This window comes from Botrytis byssoidea (assembly GCF_014898295.1).
Source record: "Botrytis byssoidea strain MUCL 94 chromosome Unknown BBYS_008, whole genome shotgun sequence".
Lineage (NCBI taxonomy): Eukaryota > Fungi > Ascomycota > Leotiomycetes > Helotiales > Sclerotiniaceae > Botrytis > Botrytis byssoidea.
Window position 1 is genome coordinate 1,173,463 of NW_024065849.1, and position 15,289 is coordinate 1,188,751.

The window sequence follows — 15,289 nt, forward strand, 5'->3', positions numbered from 1 at the left end:
TTTCTCGCTGCTCCAACCTCAACCGCCTTCTTCCCCACCCTTTTCTCATTACGCACACTGAACCTTTCAACCTATTGAACCAAAACCAGCCTCGAGTTCTCCGCCCACTTTGTCGAAGCAGATACGACAACACATTGAACAATTATCCCGCAAGAGATCCACGCCACGTATCTAGCGAGAAAACAAGTTGACTTTCTCAATTGATCTTGACCATCCAATTAGAACAAACTCGCCATGTCTGACCTCAATAAAAGCGCAAGTGAGCCTCTAGCACATAGAGCTGCCTCAGAGCTGCCTGCCCAAGAAGATTCTCAGTTGAACGTCGAAAATGTTGCGGAGTTGGGATTTGATAATGAACTGATTCGTTTCGCTGTCTTTCATACGAATGGATCCATTTGGGAGGCTGCAGATGTGCTTTTAAGGGTGAGTGATTCGGTATGATATTTGAAAGCGCTGAATGATGTGGCATGTTGATATCATTCATTGTGTACACACGATTCGAGATGTCCAGATTACCTGTGGACTTTTCCCCTGATTCGAGGCATTTACGCGTTATATGAGTCTTTCAAAACTTTCACCATCAACTATACTAATTATGAACTTAGTTCGAAAGTCGACGTGATAAAGGGAATGCAGTGGGACTTCTTGAATTTGCCCTTTGGATTGCAGAAAACGACCAGGTTAAAGCTTTGAGGGTTCTTGCCAGAGTAAGTTCAAATTTCTTCATTGTGTGTTCAATAAGCAGTTAACATACGTTGCTATAAAGTTCCGTTCTGGTACTCCAGCTCAACCTACTATGCAAGGAGCCGCCACATCAAGCAAGAGTATTGAGAAAAGTAATAATGAGACGACGCAGAAGCAGTCCACACTAGAAGAAGTGGCGGGTGGAGGTGAAAGCCAAAGTAAGGGGGTTGCGGAAAATGGAGAGGGGGCGTCCACTATTGTGAATGCAGTCGAGGAAGCTAAAGCTACGCTACCATCAAACAAGCCGGCAAAGGTTGTTGAGTCCAGGGAAGGTCCAACTTCATGTTGGTCGCCGCATATTCAGTCTAGCCAAAGTAAAGGCAAAGATATTGCATGGTCGTGGCGGCATGATATGAAATGTCGCAAGCTCACATACACAGAAGACGACGATGACTGAAATACAGCACGCTCGAATGAGCAATAACAGTCAGGACAATAAAACCCAGAGGGTCACAAATTCGAACGAAAGCAAAAGCAACATGGACCTAGCAGCAATACAGACAGGAACCATCATTGCAAGGACAACAGTACTGAGCTATACTGAAAGCAAAGAAATCACAGCCGCTATGAAGGGAGAAGCAATTGACGTCAGAAAAGCCACGACTAACCCGGAAAAGAGTGCTTCTGGTAGCGGTATCAAGCGCAAGCTGGAGGTTATCGAAATTTCTGATGATGATGATGATGATGATGATGATGATGGAGCCGACGTCGATGCTCATGATTATTTCCAGCCGAAGGAAGAGAACGGTGACACAGAAAGTATTGCTGCAGAGAACGCTTCTGCAAAGAATGGCTCTGTGGATGATGGTCTGGTTGAAAGGTCCTCAAATGGCTATCATTACGATTCTACAAACGAACAAGAACCAAACCGTTCACCTCTCGTGAACGAAAAGGCGTGGCGGGTTAAGAAGATGGCATGGGCAGAGGAAATTCTCCAAAAATCCAAGTCGCATATAAGGGTTTCGGGAGAAAGATCTCCTCCTCATCATGGCGAGTGTTTCAGAAGAGGTATTCAAGAGAAATCAACTCTCGCTACCATTCGCAAAAATCTTTTGATTCTAGAAAGCAAGGCATTTCCGGACCCGACAAAATGCATTCTAGAGGGAGCGATAGCATCTGCTACAATCGAGTTCAAATATGGTTGCCTGCATTGCTTAATGACTCATAAGTGGCAATTAATGCTGGATGAGATGGTCGTTTTGCTCATTTCAAATCGCATGCCACCCAAGGAAGGCTTGTTAGCTCTGGAGGCGAGCTACATTTCGAGTGGTAGCAATTTCACTAAGAACAAGCTTTGTGGAAATAAAGCATGTAGACGCCCATCCCACGTCATTGGGGAAAGCAGAGAAGCTTCAGGATTCCGGAGAATATGTCGAGCTAGCCGGAAAAAAGTACTGGAAAATGATCAGGTCCCGGAAGATAAATGCGTCAATGGTGATAAGCATTACCCAGAATGTATGAGAGACTTGACACTTTCGGACGAAGCAAGCTACAGAGCATGTACAGCTCACAACTTCAAATAGTGGCACGAACGACCTGTAATTAAGGTGGCATGCGGCAAGAAGTTTAGGAAGAAGAAGAGAATTTACGGTAGCTAGCAAGCACGTAGAAATATCAAATGGTACCTAGCATTTCAACTCAAGATTGAACATTAACCTTAAGATGTATTTGAAGAGAAATGTTGATCTGCATTGGATGAGACTACTCAAAGCTATCGGTATCCAATCTTCTCGACGTGATCTCAGGAAAAGATGCAACTAATCTATGGGCGTCAAAATCTAGACGAAGTGATCATAAAGCGAGATTGATCTTCTACGCAAGTGAAAAATCAGGTGGGAACTGATCTTTTTGAAATTTATCTCAATATCACTTATATGTTGAATTATTAAGTCAATTCAAAATAAATATTAAAATCTAAGGAGACTAAACAGAATTTTGGATATTTTTCATATTGAGAATTGGAATTCTTATTAATTAATACGATGTTAAAAAGACGGGAGGTCTGAAATGGTAACGTTCTTTCAAATGGTGGCTGATTTCCGCTTGTTATTTCGCTGATAGAAAGACTGACTACCGAGTGCATTTACCCGACGCTAGCGACCGCATATACCGATTGCCCTCAGTAAGCCATCTCGAACATCGAGCTCTTATGTATCATGACAGCATCCGCACAATGGTTTCAGTACAAATGGGGCCATGAACTCACGATCATCTTCTTTCTCTGTGCCATCAGCGCGCCTCCATCAACGTCCCTCTTTCTCCCATCGTCTATCCTTTGCCGTCTCAAGTGCTGAACAGGGCGAGGCTACCAATGTGCCGAACGTCGCAGAACGTCAGATAGATGAGGAAATTGAGGAAATCAAACGTTATGAGGTATGATGCTACCTTATGCACTAACACTGCCCACTCCGGAAGCTTTGCGCTAATTATAATTCTATAGGATTTCACGACTATAGGTAATACCCCTCTTGCATGCAGTTTGCGACAACTAAGTTGACACTTCTCAAGATTGGGTTCAAGATGCGGCGAAAGAACAAATACGAAGGAAAGTTCGAAAGAGAGAAACCGCGGGCTTCTTTGAAAGAGGGGGACATGCGGGTTGGAGATATAAATTATGGGAATCTTATGATGCGGCGCAAGCTTGGATTGTGGTTACTATTATAGGTACGCAATGGTATAAATGTGGTGAAAAGTAATATGCTGATGCAAAACATTTAGGCGCTGCAATTGGTCTCAATGCTGCATTTTTGAATATAATCACAGAATGGCTTTCAGATATTAAGTTGGGATATTGCAAGACTGGATTTTACCTCAACGAGAGCTTTTGTTGCTGGGGGGAAGATACAGGCATGTTTATGACCAGAAGTTGAAAAATACGGTGCTAATTAAGCATAGGATGTGATGATTGGCATAGGTGGAGCTCTTTCCCACCAGTCAATTATGTGATATATACTTTATTTGCTGTACGTATCTTCGTTTGATTTAGTCGCACCGATACTGACCTCTTCAGACGATATTCGCATTGACTTCAGCAAGCCTCGTAAGATCATTTGCTCCTTATGCAGCTGGGTCTGGAATTTCTGAGATAAAATGTATCATCGCTGGATTTGTCATGAAAGGATTTCTCGGATTCTGGACTTTGATTATTAAATCAATTGCACTCCCTCTAGCAATTGCATCTGGCTTATCAGTAGGTAAAGAAGGACCAAGTGTTCATTATGCCGTATGTACCGGCAATGTTATCTCCAGACTTTTCGAAAAATATAAACGAAATGCCTCCAAAACTCGGGAAATTTTAAGTGCTTGTGCAGCAGCTGGCGTTGCTGTGGCATTTGGTAGCCCAATAGGAGGTGTTCTGTTTTCCCTCGAAGAGATGTCCTCATACTTCCCCCTGAAGACTATGTGGCGAAGTTATTTCTGCGCATTGGTTGCAACAGCTGTTCTTGCGGCAATGAACCCATTCCGAACAGGCCAACTTGTCATGTTTCAAGTTCATTATGATCGTGAGTGGCATTTCTTCGAGGTGACTTTCTACATCGTATTAGGTATATTTGGTGGACTTTATGGAGCATTTATGATCAAGTGGAATCTGAGAGCACAAGCATTTCGAAAGAAGTATCTCACCAAATATGCAATACTTGAAGCGACTTTGCTCGCAACTGGAACCGCTCTGATTTGCTATCCGAACATGTTTTTACGAATCGATATGACTGAGAGTATGGAGATTTTGTTTTTGGAATGTGAAGGTGCGGAGGATTACAATGGTCTTTGTGATAAAGAGAACCGATGGAAGATGGTCTTTTCATTGACTTTGGCAACAATCATCCGAATGTTCCTCGTAATCATCTCATATGGATGCAAAGTTCCAGCTGGAATTTTCGTCCCATCCATGGCAATTGGAGCATCCTTTGGTCGTACTATCGGCATTCTCGTCCAGGCGATTCATGAAGCATATCCCGCCTCCGTGTTTTTTGCTGCATGTCAACCCGATGTGCCCTGTATCACACCAGGAACTTATGCATTCCTTGGTGCAGCTGCCGCTCTGAGTGGAATCATGCACATTACCGTCTCTGTCGTCGTTATTATGTTCGAGCTTACAGGTGCGACTACCTATATTCTTCCAACTATGATTGTTGTCGGCGTGACGAAAGCCGTCTCTGAATTCTTTGGAAAGGGTGGTATAGCGGACCGCATGATTTGGTTCAACGGATTTCCTTTCCTCGATAATAAAGAGGAGCATACTTTCGGTGTGCCAGTATCTCAAGTCATGACAGGCGATGTGGTCATTTTACCGACAACTGGATATACAATGAGGCACTTGGAAAAGTTGCTCCTAGAAGATCGATACCAAGGATTCCCGATAGTTGAAGATCGTGTTTCGAATATTTTAGTCGGATACATTGGCCGGACAGAATTAAGGTATGCAATCGATCGTGTTAAACGAGATAGAACTATCTCTCCTTCGGCAAAATGCTATTTTTCGCCTCCGAACAACAATTCCACTCATGATCCCATGACTCCCACTACACCAGCAGCCTCTACAACATTCGAAGGCATGGCATCATCATCGGTCGATTTCAGTCGCTTCATAGATTCTACGCCCGTTACTGTCCATCCTCGATTACCATTGGAGACTGTCATGGAATTATTCCAAAAGATCGGACCTCGAGTAATTTTAATCGAATACCACGGGAAACTAGAAGGCCTAGTCACTGTTAAAGACGTCCTAAAATACCAATTCAAAGTGGAAGCCAATGAAGGATTTAGAGAAGAACGAGGTCCCGTCTTATCAAACAATGAGGAAAGGCTATGGGGTGTAATGAGAAGTGTGGGAACTTGGGTGGGTAATAAAGTACATAGTGCTAGCGGTGGAAGAATTAGACTCGCAAGTGGAGAGACGATAGGAAGGAGAGGGAGCCCAAGGTTCCCGCAAGATCATAGAAATGAACATATAACGGACGGGACAGAAGACGAATTTGATGATGAAGTTGAATTAGAGGATCGATAAATAGATTGGAGATAAGATTATTTATGATTGAATTTATACTTTATATACTTCAAGAGTATGATAGAATGGAGGTTTACATGGGATGCATGTTTCACGAATCTCGTGATATGACTAGGTTTAAGGATTCGTGATTGGCCAATGGACAAATGCAGATGCGGATGCGGATGCGATGCAACGCAGATCAAACAAACTATAGCCTCAATTGTCCGGCAATATTACATCATCTTCTAACTCAACATCGGAATAGTACGCAAACACACTCATCTCTAGCGCAATGTCAACATCCATCAAGTCGCCAAACCGAGACATCCTGTTAACCCCCTCTTCAGACTTGATCGGAAATGGCAAAATCGCCAAACCCCACAATCTACCCCACCCGGTAATCTTTCTCTCTGGCACCACCAACTACAACAAAGACGAGAGCCGCTGGCAAGAGGTTCTCACAGATCGCCTCCTAGCTCGCTCTCGTTCCACATCTACAGATAATAAAAATGCTACAAACGAACTAAGCAGCTTTGCACCAGTCACAATAATTGATCCCTTCAATCCCGCCTGGGACTCGACTTGGCGTGAAGATCCTTCAGATGACAGATTTGTTACACAGGTAAATTTCGAACTGGAGGGCTTGGAGTTGGCAGACATTGTTGTAGTGGGACTCATAGGAGCGGATGTCCGCGCTGGAAAAATAGGGGCGGGAGGGACAGCATTGGTTGAATTGGGGACGGCGTTGAAGAAGAAAGGACAGAAGGTGATTGTTTGTGTAGAAAAGGGGTTTTGGAAGGAGGGATATGTGAAGGTTTTATGTGAGAGATTTGGAGTGCAGTGTTTGGATAGTTGGTCGATGGTCGAGACGATAGTTGGGGAGGGAGTGGATTCATGGGAGTCGGAGTTGAGTCAGATGACGGGGTTGGTATGATGGGAATTAGAGAGGTGATATGGTGCAGGTGACGTGGCGTACTTCTTCTGGGGTATGAAAAACGGGAGGTTTGGCTGGAAGGGATGATCATGTGCATTCTTGGTGCAATTTTTGCGGCGGGCCTTAAGCTATGAGCCAGAAAGAGCAGGAATCTTTTGATCGGTGTAATGGAGAGGGTAGGGACATGAGTTTATGAGTTTGTTCTCAAATGCAATGTGTTAACACGACAGGAAGTTCTTTGCATAGACTTTTTTGGTTTGTATAATGGTCAAGAGCCTAATGAGCCTTAAGTTGAGGTATTTGCCATAAATTAATCGACATTCATCCGGTCTCGAACTCTTATGGTATGAGTCAGGATGATGTTGAAATATGTTAACCTCGCTACTTGGGATGGTATATTGTTTATATTGGCATTTCCTTGAAATAAATCATGGATTCTCAAGTTTGTGAGCCTTTAGTATCAGGTGGTATGTCAAAATGTGCGAAATAACACTATAATCCAAAGATATTTAGGCATAATCATGAGACGGGATAGATGTCATTTTTATATCAAATTTAGACAAGACACGAGATCACCCTAGGTACCTCGGGGAGAAGACGAAATAAGCTTGGATCATCTATCATCTTAGATGTATCGAATGTGCTAGAGTCATCACAACAGCAAGCCAATCTGTGATACTCACGATATTATCTCTTTCGTAGACTGAAACAATTTCATTCGTGCTATGGCAATTTGATGAAGTTCAAGTCTTAGCTAATGCTTCCATTCTGCATCCCATCATTATCCGCCACCTCCAAATCAAAATCAAAGCAACCAGTACGCGCCAGTGTCGAGGCAAAAAATGGCACAGATCCCATGAAAATTCCCATGCGGTCTAATGAAAAAGTAGTGAAGGCATCATGAACCGCGTACTTCCCAACCAATAAACACTCAGAAGCAGATTGAAGGAGAAGCGGGTGACATTGTAATGTAAGATCTCGATAGCAACGCAAAGGAGTGAGTAGCTCTGTTTTCTTGAAAGTTAGCGATACTAAGGCTTTTCTGCCGCGAAATATACTCACGCAAATTGAATCTTCTTCATTATGAAGTCTGGCCTACTCTCAGGTACTAGTGGCCGAAATTCTGGTGTTGTTCAAGCATCGGCTTCAGACATGTTGGTGTCTTCTCCTTTGATGTCGACTTCGATCTCATCTTGACCATTTGCGTCCTCTTGGGCGCCGGATTCTTCTTCGTCATCATCTTCGTTTTTTTCGTCGTCGTCTTCTTCTTCATTGGCATCTTCTTCCTCGTCATCCTGCGCTTCTGCTTCCACGCTATTTTCATCCTCCTCAGTCCATGCCAAGTATCTATCGTTGTCATCGATACGACCCTGACGCTTATAGAGTTCATACTTTCTTTGCAGAATAGCAGGTTCATATTCGTTACCACCGTTTTGGCCAACGTTCTTAGCAATTTCAGTCCACATTTCAGTCTTGAATTTTCGCAACACAGCTTCTCTCTCTCTTTCAAATTTTGCCAACAGCTCATCTCTCGTATTCTCGAGTTGGACTTCCATGTCTTGCTTGGAGATGCACATCTTTTGAATCTGATATCAGAAGTTAGCAATTACAATGCGTTTGAGAAATTAACGGGTAAAGCGCAAGCTATCAACATACATCACCGTGTTTGATTTCAGTCGCTGCAGCCTTGACTCTTGGCCATCTTTTTCTAAGCGCATCAGATTTAAGCTCAGGATTTCCCTGTATCTCCAGGTTAAACTGAACAACAAGTTCCTTCCATGAAGCCTCTGGACTTTCGGATTTGAGATCAAACAATAACTTGTCTTCCCTGTTCAAATCGGCATAACATTCGGGATTGTAGGCATTTGCTGGTAGCTTGGCTTTCTTGCGAGCTCCGGCGGCCGTGGAAATGGCAGCAGCAGGTCTCTTTTTGGACTTAGCAACTGGTGCAGCCTTTTTGGTGTCAGCATCAGATACATTTGGAGATGCGTCTTCTGATGGTTCGGTTTCCTCCTTCACTTTGGCATTTAGATTTTTGGTTGTAGAAGGCTTGGATTTGGGAGCAACAGCGGGTTTCTTTGTGACCGTTCCCTTGGCATCTTCTTCGTCGTCATCATCATTATCATCACCACCATCTTCGTCCTTGGTGACAGTCTTTGTTTTAGAAAGAGTCTTTCTATACGTAGTGCTGACTTCTGATGAGCTGAGTCTATTCTCATGACCGGGATATTCGACATCAGAAGAATCTTCATTTTTTTCAATAGTCGGGACTTTTGTCATTTTGTCTGCTATTTTCTGTTTCTTCGGTGTGGTGTTCTTATTTTTTGAAGACTTGTTTGGTGATGACTTTTGGGGTGAGGGGCTCTAAAGTATAACGAGTCAATTCTGAGATCATATTTTAGGATATGGAGTGGGGAGAAAGACTGGAAAGAATTTGATCTGACGCTATCCAGCTTGGCTGTATTTGGCAACGATGGCCATCGAAATTAAAGCTGATTTGCATGAAAAGTGTTTCCAATTTTTCAAATTATGGGATATACTGACCAGAAGATTTTTGAGAGGATGTTTGTTGCAAGAATTAAGGGTAAAAAATCGCAAAACTTACATCTGATCCATCTACCAAAACTTCGTGTGTAGCAGGGCGCATCGGGGAACTTTCAGCTCTGAAATTGACAGAGATACTGTCAGACTCAGAAGACATGTTGAGAGGTATGAAATTTGAGGACTTGTTGGAAATTTTGCGTGATATGCCGTGATTTTTGGCCTTTGTCAGGTACTTGGTTGTTTGTAGTTTTCGGTTTTCGGTTTTACGGTCAGTTTTGACAAATCAGAGCTTAAGTAGATATCTTGAAGTTCAGTAGAAAATCACTAGATAGTCAGACTCAAGGGAAATAAAGGAAAGAGACTTCCCGATATTTCTCAAGTTCTTGAAGGATTTACTGAGAGCTGTTAAGAATTATTCGAAGTCACCGAATTGGTTCTGGACGTGAGGGACCGCGTTTGAAGTGAGAGCTACAAAGCCTGAGGCTAGGCAACTATTCATTCTTGGTGCCTACTTATCTTGTTATTGCTTTTGGGAGTTGGCAATCTTGACTTGTGATTGGTTGGAGACTGAAAATTAGCAAGGGGTTCGGGTAGGAGCATAGCAGGCTACGACAGGCAAGATACTCGGAATTCTGGAATTGGTAGGAAGATGTATGAGAATTCAAGAGGGCTCGCGAATAATTTTGTTGTGAAGTTTGCATACAATGTTGATAAAGTCACATTCCAATATACATGTATCAAATTCAGCATCTTTTTATACTATTCAGTATGTACTTATGTACTTATGAATGAAATACCTACTGATCTTGGTTCACTTTAACCTTTGAACTGATATTCGAAAGATGGAGAACAGCCAGCATGATTTCGATGCCCTCAATTCTGAGTTGCGGCACCGGTAATCCGCCCGGAAACTTCTGGTCGACAAGCAACAGGTTTGAAGATGCACACTTCTGGATAAATCAAGAAGGAAAAGATGAATTGTGAGGAGGTTAAAGCAATTCTTAAACCCAGCCTAATCATTGAAGGGTTAGAGATAGCATGGAATGGCGAGCTCTTCCAACCGCCACCACCGAAACATCGCGATCATGACACATAAAATTCCTAGACTGGACATAGATTATACTGCGTTAATATGACCTCAGTTGCCCAGCTTATTTAGACCTGTGATAAGGGACGTGTATTTGCTAGACAACCTCGGTGACACCAATGTCAGAAGTTGTCGCTTCATAGCATGAACGAAAACCTCGGAGATATATATCGCCGTGAAAGTGAGAGCGAAAGACCGTGTTTGGGATACAAAATATCTTATGGATAACCAAAGACCATGATAGATCTCTCATTTGTATTTACGCACCTTCATGCTGATGGGAGTTGGGTGAACTTTCACTCCATAGGCCCAATTCGATGTGTGGTAACCAGACACTACTTCCTGTTACAAAAAGCGCTGATAGATCAGAGTTCTTGATGAACAGTAACTATACTCCGATATTTGGTTTGTAGATGAATAGCATTGATCTACCTTCCGAATGTTACTGGAAGTAATAAATGAATGTGAATAACAAAAATTGAATGAGAGGTTCACACACACGTGATCAAGATCCCTCTACGCATGTCTGCTTAGTCAGTCCATTCTTTCTTGGCTGAGTTCTTTCTCATACCTCAATAATATTTCCTCGACTTGAACAAACATCAGAGCTGATGATTTTTGGACTAATGTTTCAGGACCATACGATACTCTAATTGATTCGGTAGGCAATATCCCTCAACACTTATCCTACCATCCGAAGCGCAGCTACCTCGGAATTTTCTAGAACATAACCTCCTTATCAGCCTACTTCTGCATACACAAAATATTACACTGTGTTGTGATTGCTGGTCAAGTGTCCCATTCTCACCCACCACCATTATCATATGTTATCATATGCATTCCGCCTCATATCTCATGTCCGCTATCAAGCGACATAGTATCTGGGCGTTTTTTCCAGTGTTTGCGTGGTACAATAAGGCAGATCACTCCAATACCAGAGGTGTGGACTATTAACTTAAGCCAGTCATACTGAGTAGTCGCTTTACGTTTTGTGTTTCTAGCATCTTGCATCTTGGAAGTTGCACTTGTGTGACTTGAACCCGAGAGTGATGGTAGTGGCTTGTATGAATGGTTTGTACCAAAGTTTGTTATATTAAGCTCATGGATACCTCTTCGAACTCTAATCAACTCTTTGTGTCTGATTGCCTCCATTGCTGCGCATAACACAATCAAACACTCTTTATTGCGAATACAAGTTTATTCAAAGTGTCCCTGCTCCCCCGTCCACCCAATTCCTCTTCCTCATCTTTGGAAAAATAACCTTTCAGGAATCAAGCCAATGCCGAGTCTTTCAAATGGCTCCTTATCATGGAATTATCACGGCTGGGTTACGGAATAATCGACATTACGCCCCGAATTCATTGCCAATTCCTCCCTTACATCACAAGGGTCCCGTCAAGCATATTGAAAGGGCTTCACCTCCCGTAGTTCTTAGCTTTCCAAATGGAATTGATGTACCGATGCGGTCAATTGAACTTGAACGCAACCTACCGGGTATTCACCATCAAGCTCGTGAAAGAGGCAATCCGAGAATTGATTTTGTGGAAATATTTGGGGACACATTCGAGCATTTTGATGATCGTGAAAAGCTTTCAGAGGCTGGGCAATGGATTTGCGCAGTGATAAGCAATTCGGAACAAACTCAATGTTGTCCAAATCCATTCGGTGTCTCATTCGGTGACATAGCGAATCCTCTGTTTTCTCGCATTGATGATATGCACCATTGTGGCTCGCTGGGAGATCTGCAAATGGAAAGTTTCGCAGCGGAACAAATTTTGCACCTACTCCAGGCCATAAGTGACATATTGCTAGAAGATCGGAGACTTGGTGCCTACGATGGAGTACTGTTTTATGAATTCATCAAAACAGCATATTGGCTTACACCAATGATTTCACATGTTCTAGGAGGTGCCGGAGTATTGATCTTGCTACGAGTGGTTGTGTTGATGAGCGGTCACGATGTTGATATTATCAAACGATTCATTGCTACAATACCATGTCTCGACCAGCAAGATCTAATGAACTCTGCACAAGATTATTGGGAAATAGAAAAAAAGGAATTGGGGAGACTCATTCTTCTGATATTTGCAGGGGCCATATAGCTCTTCGCGCACTTCTGATTTTTAAGCGAAGTTTCCCGTTATCAACTTATCATCCAAACTCTTCGGCGTCCAAAGCCACGTTTATTTGCATTTGAGTGTTCAAGCCTGAATCATTGTCAACAATTGTTACAAGGAAGTTGAAATTTTCGAAAGAGATTTGGGAATAGCTTGAGGCATTTCATTGGTTGGTCCACTTTTCAGAGTTTTTATGGAACAATGTCAACTTCTAGCTGTCGCGGTCTGAGAGTTCGAAGCCTTCTAGCCCCAGAATGCGGTCACTTATTTAGAATTTAGTTTTTATGTCAACCTTCATGCAGCAAGCCGAACATCCAGAACAAATCAAATTCAACAAAAGGTGTCTGACCCCTTTCCTAAGAATGTAGAGTCAAGGGGCGACCTTCACCGGCTTTTGTAGAAACCCCAGCCTCTTGACAACATTAGTTCTAGTTGATAAGTAATCCTCACCTTGAGTTTTAATCCCCTAATGCTTTTGACTATAAAAGGTAGAATATACTTTATTCCGGGATTTCCCCAGATTTTACGTCGTTAAGCACGGCTCCCACATAAAGATCAGCATTCGTATAATATCTTCATAGGCAATACCCAGGAAATGAACTGATCACGACCACTTTTTTTTTTCTCGAGCACGACTTCATGAATCTATGATGATGAAGAACACACAGGTAGTTGTTGTTTCCGAGGAGCCGGTAACCCAGATCGCGAGTTTGGAAACTCAAGAGCTAGAAAAACTTTCGACATGGCAGATGGTGATGAGACACAAAGTAGCGGTGTTTTGGTCGGGATTTTTTGCCTTGGCAGCTGTCAACTGGGGAATGGATATTCAGGTTAGTAGACACTTGGTATTCAACATGCACGATTCGATGGCTAAACAGTATCTATAGATATCTGGTGGAGCTATATCAATTGCTTCTTTCGAGCGTGATTTTGGATACAATTACAAAGGCGCATATATAATCAGTTCAAAATGGCAAACAGGTTTCAATTCTGCCTCTTACATTGGCCAATTATTTGGAGCCATTGCTACTGGATATCTTGCCGATAGATTTGGGAAGCGGTTGATGATGGGATTTGGGTGCATATTGAGCATTATTGGTGTGTTCCTGCAAGTGTTTGCTCGGTCGTCAGTGGTTTTACTCGTGGGCAAGGTAAGATCGATCCCCCCTTTATAACTCTGGATTGAACTAACATATCAAAGCTTATCAACGGTCTTGCCCTGGGTGCGTTTCTCACCATTCCGTCAAGCTACGCTGCCGAAATATGTCCTGCGACTATACGGGGCCTAACCACCTCTGGGGTTCAACTACTCATTTCTATCGGTCAACTCACGGGCAATCTCGTTCTTAAGGGCACAGGAACATTTGCCTCGGCGAATGCCTACAGAATCCCCTTTGCTCTTCAATTTATTTTTCCAACAATCATCCTTCTCGGTCTCCCATTTGCACCCGAATCGCCTTGGTATCTGCTCCGTCATTCTCACATGGACAACACAACCTCGACCCTCGCTCGTTTAGGCTATCCTTCTCCTCTTGACACCACAGAAGAAATGACAACAATCATTTCAACAGAGTCTAAAAATTCCTCCGAAACCACCTACCTTGATTGTTTCCGAGGTTCCAACCTCCGTCGTACCGAAATCTCGATGGGCATCTTCGCCGTCGCCCAGCTTACTGGTGTCGTTTTCTCAGTTGGATATTCGAGTTACTTCTTTGAACTTGCTGGCATGTCTGACTCTAACGCATTTACATTATCAGTTGGAGTTACGATCCTGGGATTATTGGGTGTGATTTGTTCATGGTTTCTTATCAATAGATGTGGACGTCGTTCTACATCTTTTGTCGGAACAGCCATGTTGACATTCTTGCTCTTGCTGATTGGTATATTGGATATCTTACCTAATTATTCCAGCAAAGGACCAGCTTATGGTCAAGTAGCTTGTGTAATCATTTTCTCGTTTATCTATCTCTCGACTATTGGGCCAATGGGATGGGCACTCTTTGCTGAAATTCCTTCATCATCATTACGTTCCAGGACAGTTGGGTTGGGTATAGTGGTACAGAGTGTGTTTGGTATTGTCATGAATATTGCTATTCCACTGTTGATAAATCCAGACTCAGCAAACCTGAGAGGAAAGATTGGGTTCATTTTTGCCGGGACATCAACCTTGGGAACGTTATGGGTTTGGCTTAGAGTTCCAGAAACTAACGGGAGGAAGTTTGATGAGCTGGACTGGCTATTTGAGCAAGGAATACCAGCGCGAAAGTTCAAGGGGTATAATGTGCCTCTATGAAGGAATCGTTTGGGAGAGTTATGTCTGCGATATGAATTATGTTAAATCTTACGGTTATGGGAGCAGGAAAATTATGGCGCTGATTGAATTTTTGGATATAATCTTTTACGTCGCAGAATAGCTTTGGAAACACTAGGCATATGAAAAATTTAATGTTTTATGATTGATTCTTGAAGTCCCTAAACATTGCGCTTGATTACATGACTGGTAGATGCCGCTTATCCCTCTCCCGAGCTTCGAAATATATTCCTTCAACAACCCAGATTCCACTTGAATTCCGACTATTTCATTAAGTTCCCACATAGTCGCGTATGAAGCTGATGTCTGATTTTTCAATAGAATGGCCAGATCAAAGCGTGGTGGCTGCCCCGCAGGGACATGATAACGGTCACCGCATATTGGAAAACGATTGAAGCAATCGCCCCATATGAACTTTACCTACGGAGTACTGGTAGGGACGTATTCATTGTACCCCATTTAATCCATCAACTCGGTAGGTCCCGCTTGTTAGTCTACCAATACTCTGGACACATCACGAGAATCGGCCCGAATTTGTGACAAATGGCACCCACAGCTGGGG

General features: G+C 42.9%; 6 protein-coding genes across 6 annotated transcripts; 5 read left to right on the forward strand and 1 right to left on the reverse strand.

The window, feature by feature from the left end:
* Positions 1–234: 234 nt before the first annotated feature.
* EAE97_004974 (uncharacterized protein) lies at positions 235–2,267 on the forward strand (the record flags this gene model as incomplete). The annotated part of the gene is made up of 4 exons (XM_038875486.1): positions 235–423; positions 606–707; positions 767–997; positions 1,125–2,267. The coding sequence occupies 4 exons, from the start codon at positions 235–237 to the stop codon at positions 2,265–2,267; spliced, it is 1,665 nt and encodes a 554-aa protein (XP_038733843.1).
* Positions 2,268–2,940: 673 nt separating this feature from the next.
* Positions 2,941–5,752, forward strand: EAE97_004975 (uncharacterized protein; the record flags this gene model as incomplete). Its single annotated transcript, XM_038875487.1, has 6 exons — positions 2,941–3,117; positions 3,185–3,200; positions 3,253–3,408; positions 3,463–3,591; positions 3,640–3,707; positions 3,755–5,752. The coding sequence occupies 6 exons, from the start codon at positions 2,941–2,943 to the stop codon at positions 5,750–5,752; spliced, it is 2,544 nt and encodes an 847-aa protein (XP_038733844.1).
* Positions 5,753–6,026: 274 nt separating this feature from the next.
* On the forward strand, positions 6,027–6,668 carry EAE97_004976 (uncharacterized protein; the record flags this gene model as incomplete). The annotated part of the gene is made up of 1 exon (XM_038875488.1): positions 6,027–6,668. One exon carries the CDS (start codon positions 6,027–6,029, stop codon positions 6,666–6,668), a length of 642 nt encoding a protein of 213 aa, XP_038733845.1.
* Positions 6,669–7,801: 1,133 nt separating this feature from the next.
* On the reverse strand, positions 7,802–9,369 carry EAE97_004977 (uncharacterized protein; the record flags this gene model as incomplete). The annotated part of the gene is made up of 3 exons (XM_038875489.1): positions 7,802–8,254; positions 8,325–9,032; positions 9,274–9,369. 3 exons carry the CDS (start codon positions 9,367–9,369, stop codon positions 7,802–7,804), a joined length of 1,257 nt encoding a protein of 418 aa, XP_038733846.1.
* A 2,225-nt stretch (positions 9,370–11,594) lies between these two features.
* EAE97_004978 (uncharacterized protein) lies at positions 11,595–12,401 on the forward strand (the record flags this gene model as incomplete). The annotated part of the gene is made up of 1 exon (XM_038875490.1): positions 11,595–12,401. The coding sequence occupies one exon, from the start codon at positions 11,595–11,597 to the stop codon at positions 12,399–12,401; it is 807 nt and encodes a 268-aa protein (XP_038733847.1).
* Positions 12,402–13,066: 665 nt separating this feature from the next.
* On the forward strand, positions 13,067–14,709 carry EAE97_004979 (uncharacterized protein; the record flags this gene model as incomplete). The annotated part of the gene is made up of 3 exons (XM_038875491.1): positions 13,067–13,246; positions 13,304–13,567; positions 13,618–14,709. The coding sequence occupies 3 exons, from the start codon at positions 13,067–13,069 to the stop codon at positions 14,707–14,709; spliced, it is 1,536 nt and encodes a 511-aa protein (XP_038733848.1).
* Positions 14,710–15,289: the final 580 nt, after the last annotated feature.